This window comes from Pleurodeles waltl, chromosome 8 (assembly GCF_031143425.1).
Source record: "Pleurodeles waltl isolate 20211129_DDA chromosome 8, aPleWal1.hap1.20221129, whole genome shotgun sequence".
Taxonomy (NCBI): domain Eukaryota; kingdom Metazoa; phylum Chordata; class Amphibia; order Caudata; family Salamandridae; genus Pleurodeles; species Pleurodeles waltl.
Genome location: NC_090447.1, coordinates 212,293,534 through 212,312,103, shown reverse-complemented (window position 1 = coordinate 212,312,103; position 18,570 = coordinate 212,293,534). Strand labels below are relative to the sequence as shown.

At 43.2% G+C, this 18,570-nt stretch overlaps 1 protein-coding gene across 4 annotated transcripts in view; it reads right to left on the bottom strand.

Annotated features, from left to right (window-relative positions):
* APP (amyloid beta precursor protein) overlaps positions 1-18,570 on the bottom strand; it is a 403,467-nt gene that overhangs the window by 11,270 nt on the left and 373,627 nt on the right. For all 4 annotated transcript variants that reach the window (XM_069204083.1, XM_069204081.1, XM_069204085.1 and 1 more), the window contains one exon: positions 7,278-7,424. In XM_069204083.1, coding sequence (XP_069060184.1) covers positions 7,278-7,424 — 147 coding nt within the window. The remainder of the gene's footprint in view (positions 1-7,277; positions 7,425-18,570) is intronic.

Below are 18,570 nucleotides of genomic sequence, written 5' to 3'. Positions count from 1 at the left end.
TTTTGGAAATGCCCGTGGGGTTGTCTTGTTCTTACCATTGTGGCATGGGTTGGAAGGCTCTGAAGCACTGGCCCGAGGTCCATCGTTCATACAGATTAGAGATTAAGAAAAGGTTCCCCTCTTGCAGCCAATTTAAGAACTGAATACACTCTTTCCATTGGGTCCTGACTCTGCATTTGTATAGTTTATCATTTTTCTCACATCCTGCATTATTACTCCCCTTTTTAGAGGGGACTCATGGCAACATTTCAGACATGTCCTTTACATCCTTCTAACGCACCCCATTTGTGCAGTTTGAACAACTGCTCCTCAATAATGTGAACTGCAATTTTCTCATAAAGGTAGAAAAGCTGTCAAACTCAAACTAAAGTCAAAAACATTCCCATTCAATATAATACCACCTGTTGCATGCGTGCCTCTGACTCAATGCTGCCGAAGTGTGTGATCTGTGTGTCATACTGTGCCTGAATGACAAACCTAATGCCACAACTTCTTGAAGAAGCTTGGACTCCTTGGTCTAGATATTTTTGGGCAGGAAGTGTAGAAAGGGAGTAACCTGGTTGATGAAACGCTGGGACATCAGTTGTAAATGAAGGAAGACACCATGCTTAGAGTATACAATGACAGCACGGAATTTGAAAAATACCTAGAAGTGTAGAAAAAAAGCCATATGTTCTCAGAGGATGATTGGCCTCTACTCAATTATGAGGCAAACTGCTGGCATTTGTGTTTGGAGGTAAGGAGGATGGTTTACAGTAAATTTGAAGTGATGAAGAACTGGAGGACTATGAGGTGATGTAATGGACTTTTTTTCCTTCATTTATGTAGCCTTTCAAAGTTAGACAGCCACATGGACGTGTGGGGGCATATGGCTGACTTTCAAAGCCACACAGACCAGTGGCAGATGATGTGATTAGACACATACCTGGAGAAGAGATCCATTTTTACGAAATAGTACGAGGAAGGAAGTCAGTGAGGCCCAGGTTATTGAGATGCATTGATCTGCCCGAGGCTGTAGTTTACAAGAGCATACGGTTGTATCTTGACTACATTTGTAGTCTTTCCACAGTGCGATGTGAAGGTTTAGAGTCTACGATACACGGTCTAGATGTTTTTTTGTTTTTTTTCCACCTATACAGATAAACAGAACACACCGGTTATAGACTGCAGAATCTGTCCAAGTTGCAGCTGTAAATTTGGGTTTCATTTATGCTAACTACATGAGGTCAGAATCAGGCCTAATAATAAAGCCACATTAGGAAACCAAGGTTGATGAAGTTTCCATGGAGTAAAAATGAGATTCTACCTTGAAACTGTTACAGGGGAAGATTGCACAGAGTTTCACACATGAACCCAAACACATTTGCAAAAAACAAATGCAGAAACGTTGGGCTGCGGACCCTGCACAATGTATTACCACTAATCGGGGCAAGGTTTTGTACAACACACACAATCTCCTAAAGGACTGTCAACTAATTCTCCGTATCCCGATACGCCCTGAACTCAAGCAGGCAAGGCATGGAAGATACCATTGAAGCCACCTTTAAGTGAACTGTCTTCATACAGATACTATGGCTGCCCTGTGGCAGAAAAAGATTCGATATGATTCAAAGTGACAAAAAGCTGAATCTCACTCCTTCCGCAGGGAAGGTGTTGCTATTTTCTGCTTCACTGCACCTTATTCTTGAGATAAGGCTTATGAATGAGACACTTTCACGTTTCAAAGAGGCAAAGCTAAGTAAAACCAGAAGGCATTTGCAGATTCCGAGGTTGTGCGATGAATCAATCCATGTTCTCTTGTGCTTCTTTAACTTCGCATCTTGCTTTACTTGCTCTCAAAATCTGTAAAACCAACGCAGTCATGGTGATCGAGCCGCGCTTCAGCAGCCACGGCCTTGAAACTAAACAAAAGAGTGAGAATCCGGCTGGGCTTTGTGACTGCAAAGTACCGCGTGTGCTTTCGCGGTAAAGGAGGCACCTTTAAACCAAGAATGAGAAAAGCAAGAACAGATGGTGCCTAGTACTAGAAAAAAAAAGTCTTATCCTATCACAAAAACGGATAACACTAAGCGCAGTGGCCTAGAGCATCTCTAGGTCATCAGAGGCAAAGAGATACTACCTCGTACATCCAAGCGTCTTCTGCTGCTGATAGACCTGAGTACCCAAGACACCGCTTCTACGGCAGCAACTGCAGGTGAGCAGGTGTGCAATTCCGTACTTCTCATTCCTAAAATGGTGGCACTTTTTTTTTCTTTCTTTTTCCTATGTCTCTTTCTTTTTAGCAAACATACTTGTAGGTTTTGCTGTGAAATCTGACAGGCATTGGTTATTACTGTAATAGACTAGAGGCAATACATCTTTGATGGAGGCTGGGCATTTGGAAACAACCAGGGCCACGTGTATGGCAGTTAGATGAGGCATCTATCTGTGCCCAGCCTATGGGGTTGTGAAAGTCGCTTCATTGACAGCAGAAAAAACCAATCACAGACTCGAAATGTAGTCGCAAACAGATTCTTTCATGCCAAACAATGGTGATGCAATTTTTTAAAATATGGCTTGCTCTATAGCTGCCGTTAGGAATTCAACACATTTCATGAGTGCCAGCCACTTTCAGCGCACCCAATAGTGCATATGCAAAACTCCATGCTAGTCCAACACCATCAAGACATGTTGTGGTTAGACATTTCTAAAGAGCTAATAAGCCCGGGAGGGATTCTTTGATGCTGAACACAGATGGAGGCGCAGCCCTCAATTTTTTATTATGCAGCCCCAGGGAAGTGATGGGTCCCGTGTCCCCATCTTCTTATTAATTATATTGGCTATGCCCCTGGGACCTGGCCTACCTGGAGGCAAAAGAAATAAGAATCACGGGACACCGCACTTAAAAAAAAAAAAAAAAATTGCGATCCACCCACAGGTTTTACTGAAAAATTTAGAAAATAAGTACTTTTTGGACCTGGTGGGGTCTCAGGAGAACCCCAGGACCAAGACAAGGATATTAAGGTATATGTACCCATCCCCTTTTGTTTTTTTGTTTTTTGTGTTTCGTGAATGCTCTGCATGGTGCAGCATTTGGTGCTTTTAGGGGGTTGGTTGCAGGGTCTGACAACAGGCCAGGCGCCTAACCTCTGCCACACACAACCACAGGCCACGTGTGGCATTGGTAGCTTATAGGGGTGAGGCCGGTATGGCTGTCCACAGGCTAGGGCCTGCAGCCAATCTGCGTTATACATGGCTGAAAGCCATGCATGGCACGAGGTTTGGAACTTAAAGGGGTTTGACTGCAGGTCCTGCTGAAAGTCGTGTTCAGCGATGGTTGGATTAACGTAAAGTAATAAAAATTACGTTACGTTCAAAACCACAGAAATTCACTGAAAAAAAAAAAAAGGTCACAGGGACCTTATAGGAAATTGAGTAAAAAAAAAACAACAACAAAAAAACATAGAAATTCACTTAAAAAACCAAAAGGTTATGGGGATGTTATAGTTAGGCTCTGAATTTACTCGCACAAAGCCATAGAAATTCAGCAGTTATAGCTGTGGTTGGCTCAAGTAACTAACTTGTGCTCTAAGGTAACTATAACTCGCGCCCTCACTATGCACTGCTCAATACCTCACATATTGCATCACTCATGACATCTTTGATACCATCATTGATAATATCAATAAGACATTTACGGTAAAATTATTGAAGAGAAAACTGTGCATGGCAGGGGCACAAGTTAGTGTTACCTTAGGGAACGGGTTACCAGTAGTTCTGGTTAGGGGATCGTGGAGGGAGCCTCAAGACCCCCGCGCTCCCAGCCAGCTCCTGCACCTAGACAGCTGCTAGGAAAGTTCAGGGGGGCGGGGGACAGGTGATTTAGCCCCAGGGAGGTGGTTGTTCCCGGTGGGGGAGGGGAAAAGGGGGCTAGGGGGTCCACACGGCCTCTGCATATTTAATTATGGTAGCCCTCGGGGAGGGGGGCATTGGGTCTGCACAGCCAGCATGTTTAATGAATGTAGACCCGGGAAGGTGGTGGTCCCCGTTTTGGGGGGTGGGAGGGACGGGGGGGGAGAACCTGACCGGCACCCCCCCATATTCTCTTAATGTAGCCCTGGGATGGAGGTGGTCCTCGAGGCCTGAGGGGGTCTATGGGGCCACCCTATTCAGTTTTTGTTTGTTGTCCCAGGGAGGAGGTAATCCTCGCAGGAGATTCGCATGGCCCCCACATATTATTTAAACATAGATTTAGGGAGGTGGCTGTCCACAGGGCCTTTAACAGCCTTAGGTGGGGAGCCCAGTGCACCCTACCTCCTTTATTATAATAGTAACTATGCCCCCGGGACCTGCCCCACCCGGTGGCAATATTAAAGCACGCACAGGAGACCACGCTTTTTTGAAATTCTGAAACTGTGAAATTAATGAATTTGACCATGATTTTTAAAAATGTGCTTTTATTGCCCTGGTGGGTCCCAGAGGGACCCCTGCACCAAGGCTAGCGGGGGTTAGGGTAAATGTACCCTCGCCCTTTTCTTTTTTCTTTTTCAGACTCTGCTGAAGCCAAGCCTCAAAATGGCTGGCAAAACTTCCTTGTTGAAGTGTTGGCAGTCAATCAGATCTCTACACGAGATCGGGATGGTTTGAGCCTCTAGATGTACACATTTAGTTTTCTTCAAGTTCTCTAACACTCCTGAACAGATTTACACCTAAGAAAAAGGCTTCTTTCAGGACCAAAAGCTACCTTGTGTAATTGCATCGAGTGGTTCGAGCTGTAGCCCTGTTCAAAATCCCTAGGAAAATTAAAATGGGAAACACTTTTTTTGAACTCCCCCTTTTACTCTGTCTCCCCCCTCCCCCTTTTTGATGAACCACCCTGAAGCTTTAGATACACAACAAGACCCTTGGGAACACTTTTTTGGGGGAAAATTATATTAAGATTCGTCAAAGATGTAGTGAAGTCAAAAGAAAGTTTTTTTCTACGGAAACTAGGCCCTAACTATAGCTACCTACTGGCAATTGCCAGTAGGTAATATATATATCCGATACCTACTTACAATTTTGTTGTAAAGGCATATGTGGGGTTAAAGGCATATGTGGGGGTTAAAGGCATATGTGGGGGTTAAAGGCATATGTGGGGGTTAAAGGCATATGTGGGGGTTAAAGGCATATGTGGGGGTTAAAGGCAGACGCGGGGGTTAAAGGCAGGCAGACGCGGGGGTTAAAGGCAGGCAGACGCGGGGTTAAAGGCAGGCAGACGCGGGGTTAAAGGCAGGCAGACGCGGGGTTAAAGGCAGGCAGACGCGGGGTTAAAGGCAGGCAGACGCGGGGTTAAAGGCAGGCAGACGCGGGGTTAAAGGCAGGCAGACGCGGGGTAATGGGTGTGTTGTAATGACATGCATTGTAATGTCATACAACCGTGCCTGAGAGACTGACGACCATGCATATGTTTCCCTTGGCATTATTTTCCATCCTTCTTAAACTTGATCCTGAGGCACTGGCGAATAGCTAGAAAGTGTAGTTGTATCACAGAAACCCACCTACCCAAAAGCACCTCTTATTTGGTCTGCCTGACAAATCTTTACAAAAGACGTTCTTGGATCGCCAATCTCTATGTCACAAAAGTGGCATCTTTGCCCAATAAATATACAGAATGACAAACAACGTCAATAAGTATACTTTGAGAATGTGCGTGTGTGGGTTCATGCTCCACCCTAGAGTCCCTTGTTGACATGTAGTATATCTACTAAATGACCCAGGTTGCACATCTTTTCCATTACCCCTATGAAATGATTGAATGCAGAACATGGGCTTCCTTTAATCCAACACTCAGAACAAACCTCCCACGAGCTGTTCGACCAAATAGGTGCTTTTCTTTGACTTAGGCCATTTTTTCCATCTTGTATGTGCATTCCCGGGTTCAGGACAAGGTTATGGCATGGGCATTGTGAAGAATAGATTCACTGACTTAAGATGCCGGCCAACAACTATTTACTGTCTTCCACTGTTGGGAAAGTACATAAATAGCCTCATCATTACTCTGTCTTGTTTCCTCTCCTAACACAACCTTTAATGCAAGCCTTACAAGTCGCACCTTGTGCTTTGAAGAGAGTTGAAACTACAATGGCAGTAACTCTGCAGAGAGCGGGGAGTACTGGCACTAGAACAGAGCTTGCACTGACTTTGATTTGCATTTCTGTTTTATTGCCGATGCCAGCAAGGGGCAGGCTCGAATCTTGCCTTCACCCATGCAACCATTCATGCTTAATTTCCGCCCTCTTCTCTTCCATGTTAGATGTGGGCCTCCTGACTACTGTTTTCACACCACTGTTGTGCCATGGTGTAATGATCACAGTGCTGCTCACCAATAATATCTGTGGACTCATTGTTGGCTTCATGTGACAATGTGAGGCCAGCCACCCAGAATAGCCTTTGAACTTGTACCCTCTCTGTCGCCCTTAATTGTGACATGCTCAATGCTCTTGGCATAAGTGGGCCTGGCGTAGCTAAGATTTTGCTTCCTGTGCCTCTTTTTACCTGATCTTTCCTCCATGGTCATTGTAAGTTTGTCCCTTTTGGGCGGCATATTTCTCTTATGAGGTCAACCTTCCACTCTGCTAGGCCCTACTTTACTCCTTCCAATCTTACACACGGGTCGGCTACTGGGAGCTTGACCCCCCTGATCGTTTCACAAGGTTTCTGCAAAGGCTTCCATGGTGGGGCCTGACCACGTGACAATCTTGTGAGATAGGCCAAATACTTCAAGAGTGTCAATCATCTGGTCACCTCTGGTTAACAGCATCGGAGGTTAAGGGAGACTCTGGTCTGCTTTATGGCTCAAACTCTGTGAAACGCAAACCAGCCTACTCTGCCCCCTCTCCTCTATTTAGGATTATGCTCAGCACAGTCTCTTGTATGTCCTCTTCTATTCTGTGCCCCATTTCCTCTTATGTGTAAACTAATTTCTCTATATGTTCTCTGAGCACGTGGTAGAATTACGGTCCACTTCCTCTTTGCTTCTTTTTCCCACAGCTGGAAGCTACATTTCTGTTCCAAATGAAGCAGCAGAAAAAGAAACCTAAAATTTCCAATAATTATATATGCTCCATCACTGGTATCGTAATTTCTAATTTAAGGTGCACTTTTCGAGAGAGTCTGATAATGCAGTAGAGTAACTTATTAACGCAAAAACGTTGGATGAAAATTACTAAGGCGTTAAACAATGTTTTTCTTTCTGTAAAGTGGCAGTGGTGTTCCTTGCATGCAAGCGACAGCTGCGCTCCGCAGACAGCACCCACCTCCACCACGCCATGATGAATTGATGTGTACTGTTTCTTCTTAAGCATCACCAGAGTGATGACAATCACTGTTGCTATGACGACTCCTCCGACCATAAGCCCAATGATTGCACCTTTGTTTGAACCAACTTCCTCAGCAAAGAATACCTAGGAAAAAATACAACACAATTAATTTCATAAGAGAATTGTGTGCACTTGAAATACACATGCGATCTACCCCATAATAACGTAGGGTCACATTCTTCAGTCTGCTCCGTAATTATTCACATCAAAATAAAAAAGCAAACACGAAGCAAGCGAAAGTTCGCTGCTTTTTAGGCCAGTCTATCAAAAATAATACGTTTTGTTGTCTGGCAATAACTTGTGCAGAAATGGCAGTGCTCAGAATTAAGGCAGACGATTTATCATTAAGCAAAATTAGCGGGCTTCATAATTCAGAGTTCACATGCTAAAATATAATTATTCCACTATCATACGGTTCCTCACAAACACACTCTCAACCTGACTCTACACAAAAAGGCACTGGCCTTTCTGGCTGACCCAGCCAAATCCCAGTTTCCAGACTTATTCTAAAGACAGCAACGAACTGTGGAGTTTTCAGTATCTCAAAAGGACTCTGGGAGTTTTTCCTTTAACTCTGAAGCATCTGCCATTTAATTAAAACATCGGTGGCTCGTTTTAAAAAGAACAACTGCACTGTGAATTGATTTGAACCCCAACTTAACATCATGCCATGTCCTGTTAATATCCGGAGCACAGTAACGCATAGATATAGATTTAAGGGCTTGCTGCATGTACCATTTAATCATTTTCAAGAAATAGACATATTTAATGTGAGAAGCAACTCCAACTGCAACCCTAATGGTTAGCTGCTACTTACGGTAGGAGCAGCCAACAGTTGGTATCCTAGTCATCATGATATGCAACCCATAATAATTAGGAAGGGCAACCCCTGTTGTTTTTTTTTAAACAGAACATGGGGAAAAGATACTCAAAAATGGTCCGAATATGCAGAGAATTGATGAAAAGCTAACCAGTGCTCATCATGAGATTTTCTTATTGGGAAATGCACACGGGATAACTAGAGGGTACATAGCAGTGGCCAATCAACACAGAAGCAAGAGTCCAGTTAAACCACAATGGTCAGGTAATCCACCTAGTGACTTATTGCAGAGTCAATATATCCAGTCATGACAACAGGTCTAGCCACAGTGGGCTTAGGGTAGCCCAGCCAACTCCACAAGCAGCAACAGAAATGCATACTGAAGAGGACTACATTATGTGCAATGGTCAATTAAGGGACACATTTAAGTAAGAACGCGATATGTAGCACGTGCTGACATTTTTCTGGTTTCCTAGCCCCGTACACTATGTGTGACTATAAATTATCGACCTCATTTGTATGACAGACCAAGCTGGCCCCACTGGCGTTGATGAAACTGCAAGCTGCACACAGACCTCAAGAGAGAATTACAGGCAACGGAAAGGAATAGGTGTGTGTTTGGACTGATTAGCTGGAAGTAACCGTGCAATAAAGGAAAATTAAACTACATTTTCAATAGAGAAAAAATATTAAAAACATGAATAAAGTGAAAATTACATTGGTAAACTCAGAAAAAAGCTCTCATGGTAAACCTTCAGATTATGAAGACGCTTATGATGTCTAATCAAAACACCGGACACCAGGTAAACACCGGTGTGTGTTGTGTGGGGCGTGGATAAAGCACATGCTTTCCATAGGGGAGAGTCGAAGAGCTGTTCAATGGGTGCAGGGTAGGACTGGTGTGCGGAGGGGGCAATGCCGGATCTGTCTAACACACCCCGAGCAATCAGCTGGCCGTGCTGTGCATGTGTGACGGGAGTGACAGTTTACATCTGACCCTCAGTTGCAAACAATCCCTATTTAGTTGACAGGTTTATGCTATAGAACTCGGAGACTGCCAGCAGGCCCTTGCCCCAAAACCGGTCATACACAGACCGACACATCATTTCGTTGGAAGAAGTTTTTTATTTTATTTACTTTGTTAAATCCAAAACATACATATATTTATTATAGAAATCACTTCAAGAAACTTTTACTGCATATCTAAAATATCAAATCAATTCTTACATTTTTATCTGTAACCATAAATCAGTTGTGACAGGATCCCTTCCTGTCCTGAACCTCCTTTGGACCACCCAGGAACTGAAAAATGCTGCCATCCGTCTGCACCACCGCTGCGCCCGAAAAAGAAGGCCGAGCCGTCTGGGGGGGGGGTACTTATAAAGCCCCCCCACTGGTGCGCAGCGGTTTGGACCGGATCAGCAACGCAGGTCCGACGCATCTTCGGGTGCTACTCCCCCTACACACCTCGCAAGGTTTGCGGGCGGAAAAAACCTGGCCAGCCCGCGCACAACTAGTGCGGCGGGTCCAGCACCCGACAGCACCGACCTCTAAGGGGCCGCGCTCCCCCCATATTGGGGGGGGGGGGGGGGGGGGGCGCTTTTCCATAATAATAATAATCCACGAGCCCTTCTCATTTCTATGCAGGACGTTCCCACACCCCCCGGACATTCTGCTAGTCTAAAGGCGTTGTACAGCGAGCAGAGTGCAGTGAGCTCTGACTGGAAGTGCCCACTGGGAAGACAGCACATTTCTTATACAACAAAAGACTGATAGACACTATGGAAGGCGATGAAATTCTATTCAAAATTTAGCATTCAGAATTAACAAAACCAAACATCCAAGGACCATACTCCCTCCTTACTCATAATTACCGTCAGGGCAGGACAGAGAAACCAAAAGCCCCTCTCTCCTCCTCACGCTCTGTGTTTCCAGCCATCAGTTCTCTCTCTTTGCTCCTCGCTTTAACTTCTGTGACCGCTTTCTCACCATCTTCCCTCCTCAGACCCTCCCTCCATCCATCTTTCTCTTTTGAAGCCTTACCAGGCAGTTAACCTCTGAGAACTGCGGAATATGTCAGAGGCCCCAGCAGGGCCCATCGGCTTTAAAACCCGACCTCCAAGTGCTACTACCCACGGGGAAATGCCCGGTGGGGGGAAAAAGCCAGCACAGCCCTGATTACCATGCAGCAGTGCTTAATTTGAGCCTGTGCTTGCAGGTGGGGCCCACCGACACTCATTTTTGGGGACCGTCCTCACTTTGATCCACAGTAAGAAAGAAAAGCACAAGAGGGGGGGGAAGGAGGGTGATGAGAAAAAACCGTGACAAAAAGAGAAAACATGATTGAAAAAGAACCTACAAGAGTGAGATAAAGGGTCAGGAATTGTCTGGTGGTGGATTAAAGAGGTACAAGGTGGAATCAAAGCTATGCTGTCTTGGTGTTCAGCACCTTCAACTTCGATAGCACCAGTCACAAGCTTCAGAGAAAATAAAACAAAAAAACAAACACTTTGGGACCCATTACTTATTCTTTTACAAATTAAGCTCTGCCATTCAGTATGATCACCCCGAGGAAAATAAGTTACTGCACCTTGGGTTTCTTCTCCAGGGCAACTTGTATGCACAATTCTGAGGCTTCGATTTTGAAATGAGGACTAACCTGAGGAATTGTTTCACTTCACTGAATTTCCACACATTTTCCCTTGCTCTGAAATCCTCCCTTTGCACATTTCCCTAGCTTTTACCTGAAGAAATGCAGTTATGTGAAATTGGGGCATAACTCAATCTCCAGATACGAGGGTAAACATATTTTGCGCAAGAGTCTGAATTTGACTCAAAAATCGGATTGTGGGCCCTAGAGCTGATGTGCGCCTCCCCACCAATGGCTAAGAAGTTACAGTCCACCATCCTTAGATGCAGTGAAGGAACGCTTCCTGCATCCTATAACCTCATACACTGTAAGGGAATGCAATGTACAGGTGTTAAAGATTCACCCAAAACCTTTAAGTGCAGCCATACAGGACAGAAGTGGGTGGAGAGACCTGTTCAGCTTATATGCTTAGAAGAACGCAGGTAAGTGGATGGGTTGATTTAGGTGAAACTATGATGCTACTTGAGGAATAAACTGATGGTTGGGTCTCATTACACACTTTTCCTTCTGTAATAGCGAGCATTGTAACCCGAACCTTTTGAATGTCAGTAACTGTGGAGAGGTGATCACAATGAGGAAGGCTTTTTTATTGTGATGGGTTTCCAAGTACTTGTATGCATTAGTTCAAAGTGTTCTCATTAGCTTTGGAAGAACCAGGTTAAGAGTCCACACTGGGGGTGGAATTGATCTAGTTGTGTTCACTTCTTTGTCCCCGTCAGTAATCCTTTCAGTACTGGAGTACTGAAAAGAGGTTGTCTTTCGTCTCTGCTTTGTAGTGTATCTTGCCTATGTGTGATTATAGTACATAAGTATACTCTTATCTAGACACAAGGCTATTTGGCTTTATCAAAGACATTAGGTATTTGACAATGACAACGTAATTTGTTAGGTTTTCTTGCATGATTTCTAAAGTGCACCACATAATTAACCTCAATTTTGTTGCACATGGAAGCGTGTTTGATACTGACTGCAGAAACTTGCGAATTCCTGTTCTACACAAATAAGTTCCCAGATTCAGTCTCTCTCACTCACCTGCCAATACTAAATCAACACGGAGGCAAATACTTCAGTAAGCTGTGCTGTAGATATGGCTAACATTTATTATATGTGAAATCAAACTAGAGCTAGAGAAGATTCAAGCTGGTAGATTTCACATGCTGCATACCTGCCGCCAGAGGTCTTTGACTGATGCATTTAGTGGTTCAAGCAACAAGTCTCAAACCAATGGTGCAGTAACACGGTGCCTTTTTCGCGTTCTTTCGCACGAAAGTAAACCTATCCAAGCATGCCCTGGCAGTAGGTGAGCAGTAAATGCTACTTTCCACTTTCGTAGATTGTCATCACCTGCAGCTCCCAGCGAGGTATAATGTCAGCATCCTTTGTTCTTCGGGGGTGCAGGTTGGACCTCTGCATCATGGCTATTGCAAGGAAGCCTCACAAGCAGTGCGTGGCTTCTTCAAAGAACTGAACTAGCCCTTTACAGGCTTTATCAAGGATTCAGGACCTGTATAAAAGCTGTGATAGAAGCATCACTTTTTTTTTTTTTTTTTTTTTTTTTTACAAAGAGTTGTCATTGTTACACAAGAATGTTGTGCGAAAAATCTTTCCTATGACAAGAGGGGCAATTCCAGAACTCGGAGTGGTTATGAATGGGCAGAGGATGTAGGATGGGGAAGTTAAATTTAGCTATTTTTTTTACAAAGCCACCTTGTATTCTATTGTTGGTCGAAGCACAAACGAATATGCTGTTTCAGAATGACCCATCTGGTAACCATTTGAATGGTTTTACAATATGCAGCGAAGTGTGTAATGGGAACAGCGAAGTTTGATATTCTACAACAAAAGCCTTATTATTCTGAAGATCGCTATCCGAATGCGTGGCAGCAATAGCAACATGGGCCACAGGGAAAACCCAGGCTGTTCTGGCGAACACATATGGCTGATTTAATTACGGGAAGGGTAGGAGCAGCGCTGCTTAATTTGAGCCGGTGGTTTCCGGTACAGGGTACCAGCACTTATTCTTGATGGCCAGAATTTATTTTCCTGCCTCATGTATTTACTGCGAACAAAAGGCACATATTGGAAAGACGGAGGAAGAGAAAAACGGAAAAGCACCTCAAAAGGAGAAAACAGAGCTGCCAGAGTGAGCTGAAGGGGCCGGGGGTGGCTGTAAATGGATTAAAAAAGGCCCGACATGGCTTCAGGATTTAGCTGTTTCAGAGGAGAGTTTTGGATACCGGCACGTTTTTAGTTACAAATTAAGCACTGAGTAGGAGGATTCTCTGCCAATCAAGCCCAAAAACAGCCGCAAGGAAGAGGCACACAATTTTCTGGTATTTGGAGGGGGAGTCCATGGCTGATGTGCCATATTCTGGATAATTTAAATATTTCAAACGTTTCTCGTTTGAGTTTCAGAAGAATGTTTTGTTGAACAAAAACTTTCGGGAAATCGTGCTTTTAAAAAAAAAAAGCTATTTAGGCTGAGAATCTACCTTCTCACCGCCAACCCACAAACCCCCCCGGAGAGGTTTTAGGTTCACTTGGGTAGTGTCATTCAGTGTAATGTGGGTCTAGCACTGCAGCATTTTTCAGGGTCACTTTTAGTTCCTACTCAGCGTCTGTACAAGTATAATTACTCACAGTATGTTTCTCACTTTCACCGAAACTTCTTTGTTTTGCACATTTATCACGATGAATCACAGGAAATACTGGCTACCTATTTCGAGATTTCCTCAAACATGCTTATAGGAAAAAGTAGAGTGACAAGCCGATTGGATGAGGCTGCCTGCGAGTAGTCAAAATGTACAATTCCATACCTGGTGGTCCCGCCCACTGAACCTGGCTGAAGAGTTCTGTTGAGCAGAACTATCATCAATTCATGTCAAACATTACAAAAAGTTTTAAACAGATTAAAGCCAGTAATACCAAGAAACGGTTCTAATATGTGTTTACATTTACTTAACTCCTGCAAGAATTATATCAAATATGTCTGCATGTCAGCAAAACACACGGCGTAAGATTTCTGCTTTAAATGCCCCTTGCAGGCACCTGATCCCTGCTACATCAGAATTACCAGAACTGGCGGAAAGCATTCACCAATGTCCAAATGCCATCCAACTGCTCCTGCGATCAAACAAAGTACTTGTCAGTTGAACATAAAAAGCCACTGGTGACCCAATGGCGGTCAAACATCTAAGTAGTACCTATGCTGACGGACGTTAACTGGGGTAAAGTCCAGGTTATCGGGCTATGTACTCCGTCGGAATATCCTTTCTCCATCCCAAAAGCCTACTTGAATAATGAACTGTCCCAGCCTTACATTAACTTTCTCCGAAAATACAGAGTGCAAAATCTTAATGTTAAACATTGAATCCATCCTCTACCCTGTAATGACTAGGAATGAGACCAATACTACTGCAACTGATGAAACCTAGCAGCCTTTGTAAAGAATGTGCATAACAGGCAATTATTCTCATTCATTATCAACGGTTTTGTTTAAACCAAAACATACAATTATAGGATGCCTAAATGTGTTTATTAGGTTGCATATTAACTTTGGCATTCCAGACTTGCTAATTTATTCCAAATCACTGTGTAGTTTGCAGACAGAAAACCTAACCTACAGAGAAAGCACACTGTACTGCGTATGATTACAGCGTGTAGTATCTAATTAGGGTAGAATGTCTTCGTTGCGTATTTCTTTAAAATTTGCTAGGGCTAGTCTAACAAAAAAATTATCACCATGTGCTCAGCAGATTTCATTTGCATTTTTTTTAATCGAACTGCCATGTTGTGCACATCGGTCATAGTACCGTTAAGTATAAACACAAATTATATTCTGATTGCTATGAACAGTTTAGTTCTGAATAGCGTGTAATCACATTTTTGTTGCCATTTTGGTTAAGAGGTGATCCCACTACTTAATTTTAACGGTACTGAAACTGTGACCCTCAAGGATGAAAAGCTGAGTTGATCTCAAAGGCTAATTAATGTGACTACAATTAATTGCACAATAAGGTGAACTTCACAAGAGCTGGCACAGACGTATATGCTTGTCAGGTAATTCATGTGACAAGTGTTCAGCAACCTGAGCATAGCAGATCCATTCACCATCTTGCACAGAAGGTGCCAACCGCCATCAAAAAGAGAATTCTGTATCCGGTTCCAAAATTGGATGGAGTCGTTTTTGTAATACATTGGACTGATTTGATTATAGTCAACTAATTTTCTTCTATCGTGTATTTTTGTAAGAAGAGTTTAATAGAAATACCTGGTATTCCACCACACAGAACAACAAGCCCCAATCTATTTAGCATAAGATACTGAACATTCTTCTAAAATATTCATTAAACTTCGAAAATTGCTACTCTTTTCCCAAATGAAGCCTTTCTTTTAATACTGCACTGTGCATGTGTACTACGAATTCCACTTGGGTGACCACACTATACAGTGTAATGTAGACTTCAGTGGTTGTTTACTTTTCTTTTATGTCAAACTTTTCAGATAGGTTTGGAAAAAATAGCTTTGTGGGCAGTTATCTTGTATTGGAACTTTTGGAATAGATACATTTCGACGCAATGCTACCAACATTTCTAGCATAATTGGCTAATGATGACCTATTTCAAAATTATACTGCGAGTGAATTGATAAAATGTCATGCACAACACCTTCGTTGCATATACAAGGCTCAAACAGTGTATTTTGTTCTGCGTTATTAATTACTGTAGACTGAAGGGATGTCGCGATGAGTCTGAGAACTAGCCTCTGACCTGGAAAGAATTAGCATCTGACCTCAACTACTGAGACTTCAGAGGATATAAAAATGCTGATCTTCAACTATTTAAGGGATTGAAACCCATTTAGAGAATCTGCTGCAACGAAGACAATGCTAATTCCAGGCATGCAAGGCATCTCACTCAGAACGGCTCCATCGTAAGTACCGACTTACAACCACGTGATTCATGAACACTGCCAAAAGCTCTTTAATTAGCGATATTTTACGTAAGGGTTTTCGAAATCCTTCAGAAAAAGTAGACTCATTTCATTTAACCCACACTGTGCCTTTATTTCCATAATATCTTTAATTTTCACTCACGCTTCGTCTAAGACTTAATTTCAATTAGTTATTTTTGTCACATAAAAACAATACAAAATCAAACAAATAATTACAACTCAATACTTACATTACAACACATTTTAAATGCACTCATTAACTGAAAAGACTCAAGGCATGAATCCGGTAATTACAACACGCTTAGGATACTGTGACTCGTTAAGAATGTTGGGGGGGGCAAAAAATAATGTTGCTGCCAGAATGACCCTGAATTAAAAAAAGAATACAGGGATAACAGCTCTCACCCTACATGACAAGGCACATTTGTGGAGGAGGAGGCCCTGAACTACCTGCTTCTCCAGGTAACACTTGCATCCCCCCAACCCCCAAAGGCCTTAAATTTACCTTCGGAAGTAGAGAAGCAAATGAAGCAAAAAACATCATTCACTCTGGTACCATCTAGATCTATTGTTAAAATTATAGATTTCATGAGCAAAGTTATCAACATGGCAAATCTTATGTTTTTATACTTTGGGCAAAAACGAGCTAGCACAAGGTTTTATTGCATATTTATGCATTAATTACACATCCTGACCCTTGGGAGAACAATATCACCCATGAGCTATACTGGACAGAGCAGGCTCCCCTATCCCTTTTCTGGGGTTTGGTAGATACCATGGGTATGCACCAGCATGTAACAAGAACTGCATTAACAGCTTCAAAGGTTACTTCTTCAGAATGAATTCCACGTCCAGATCAATATCTTCTAATTTGTGAAGTACTATAATATGGTCCTACTCTTGTGCATTCTAATTGTATTCACCTTTTAGTCGAAGATTAGCTCAGAATGTATCAGTAACTGAGTTTCAGTGCTTAGTGATAAGAGCAGGGACATTTTTAAACCACAGCACAGGAAAGGCCAACTGGGAAATGTTACACCCGTCAGCCTTAGGGTGGTCTAACCCCAACATTTTGACTCCACCCGTCTTGTTTTCTGAATTTCCTTTTTGTTGGCATTTGGATTCTATACTTTAGCACTGTTAATCAGTGGTTAAGTGCTTGTATGCTCTCCTTTAAAAATGATAAAATAGGTTAACATCCAATTGCCATATATAATTTACTTGTAATCCCCTAGTAAAGTGGTAGATTAAAATGTAAATTAAATACTACTAGTGAGCCCGCTGTTCTTGCCAGCCATCTAAGCAGCCCTTTTAAACATGTCCCAGGCCTGCCACTGCAGCCGGTGTGCAGTTTTAAATTGCCAATTCTACCAGGTAAAATACACCTTTTGCCAGGCCCAAAACACCCCTTCTAATAAACATAGGTCACCCCTAAGGTAGGTTCTAAACAGCTCATAGGGCAGATTACACTGCAAGACTCTACATGCTTTTAGAGATGGTTTCAACGGAGGGCACCTGACGACCCTTGCCCTCCCCATATTGTTTAGCTATCAACCATACAGGGAGTGCAGAATTATTAGGCAAATGAGTATTTTGACCACATCATCCTCTTTATGCATGTTGTCTTACTCCAAGCTGTATAGGCTCGAAAGCCTACTACCAATTAAGCATATTAGGTGATGTGCATCTCTGTAATGAGAAGGGGTGTGGTCTAATGACATCAACACCCTATATCAGGTGTGCATAATTATTAGGCAACTTCCTTTCCTTTGGCAAAATGGGTCAAAAGAAGGACTTGACAGGCTCAGAAAAGTCAAAAATAGTGAGATATCTTGCAGAGGGATGCAGCACTCTTAAAATTGCAAAGCTTCTGAAGCGTGATCATCGAACAATCAAGCGTTTCATTCAAAATAGTCAACAGGGTCGCAAGAAGCGTGTGGAAAAACCAAGGCGCAAAATAACTGCCCATGAACTGAGAAAAGTCAAGCGTGCAGCTGCCACGATGCCACTTGCCACCAGTTTGGCCATATTTCAGAGCTGCAACATCACTGGAGTGCCCAAAAGCACAAGGTGTGCAATACTCAGAGACATGGCCAAGGTAAGAAAGGCTGAAAGACGACCACCACTGAACAAGACACACAAGCTGAAACGTCAAGACTGGGCCAAGAAATATCTCAAGACTGATTTTTCTAAGGTTTTATGGACTGATGAAATGAGAGTGAGTCTTGATGGGCCAGATGGATGGGCCCGTGGCTGGATTGGTAAAGGGCAGAGAGCTCCAGTCCGACTCAGACGCCAGCAAGGTGGAGGTGGAGTACTGGTTTGGGCTGGTATCATCAAAGATGAGCTTGTGGGGCCTTTTCGGGTTGAGGATGGAGTCAAGCTCAACTCCCAGTCCTACTGCCAGTTCCTGGAAGACACCTTCTTCAAGCAGTGGTACAGGAAGAAGTCTGCATCCTTCAAGAAAAACATGATTTTCATGCAGGACAATGCTCCATCACACGCGTCCAAGTACTCCACAGCGTGGCTGGCAAGAAAGGGTATAAAAGAAGGAAATCTAATGACATGGCCTCCTTGTTCACCTGATCTGAACCCCATTGAGAACCTGTGGTCCAACATCAAATGTGAGATTTACAAGGAGGGAAAACAGTACACCTCTCTGAACAGTGTCTGGGAGGCTGTGGTTGCTGCTGCACGCAATGTTGATGGTGAACAGATCAAAACACTGACAGAATCCATGGATGGCAGGCTTTTGAGTGTCCTTGCAAAGAAAGGTGGCTATATTGGTCACTGATTTGTTTTTGTTT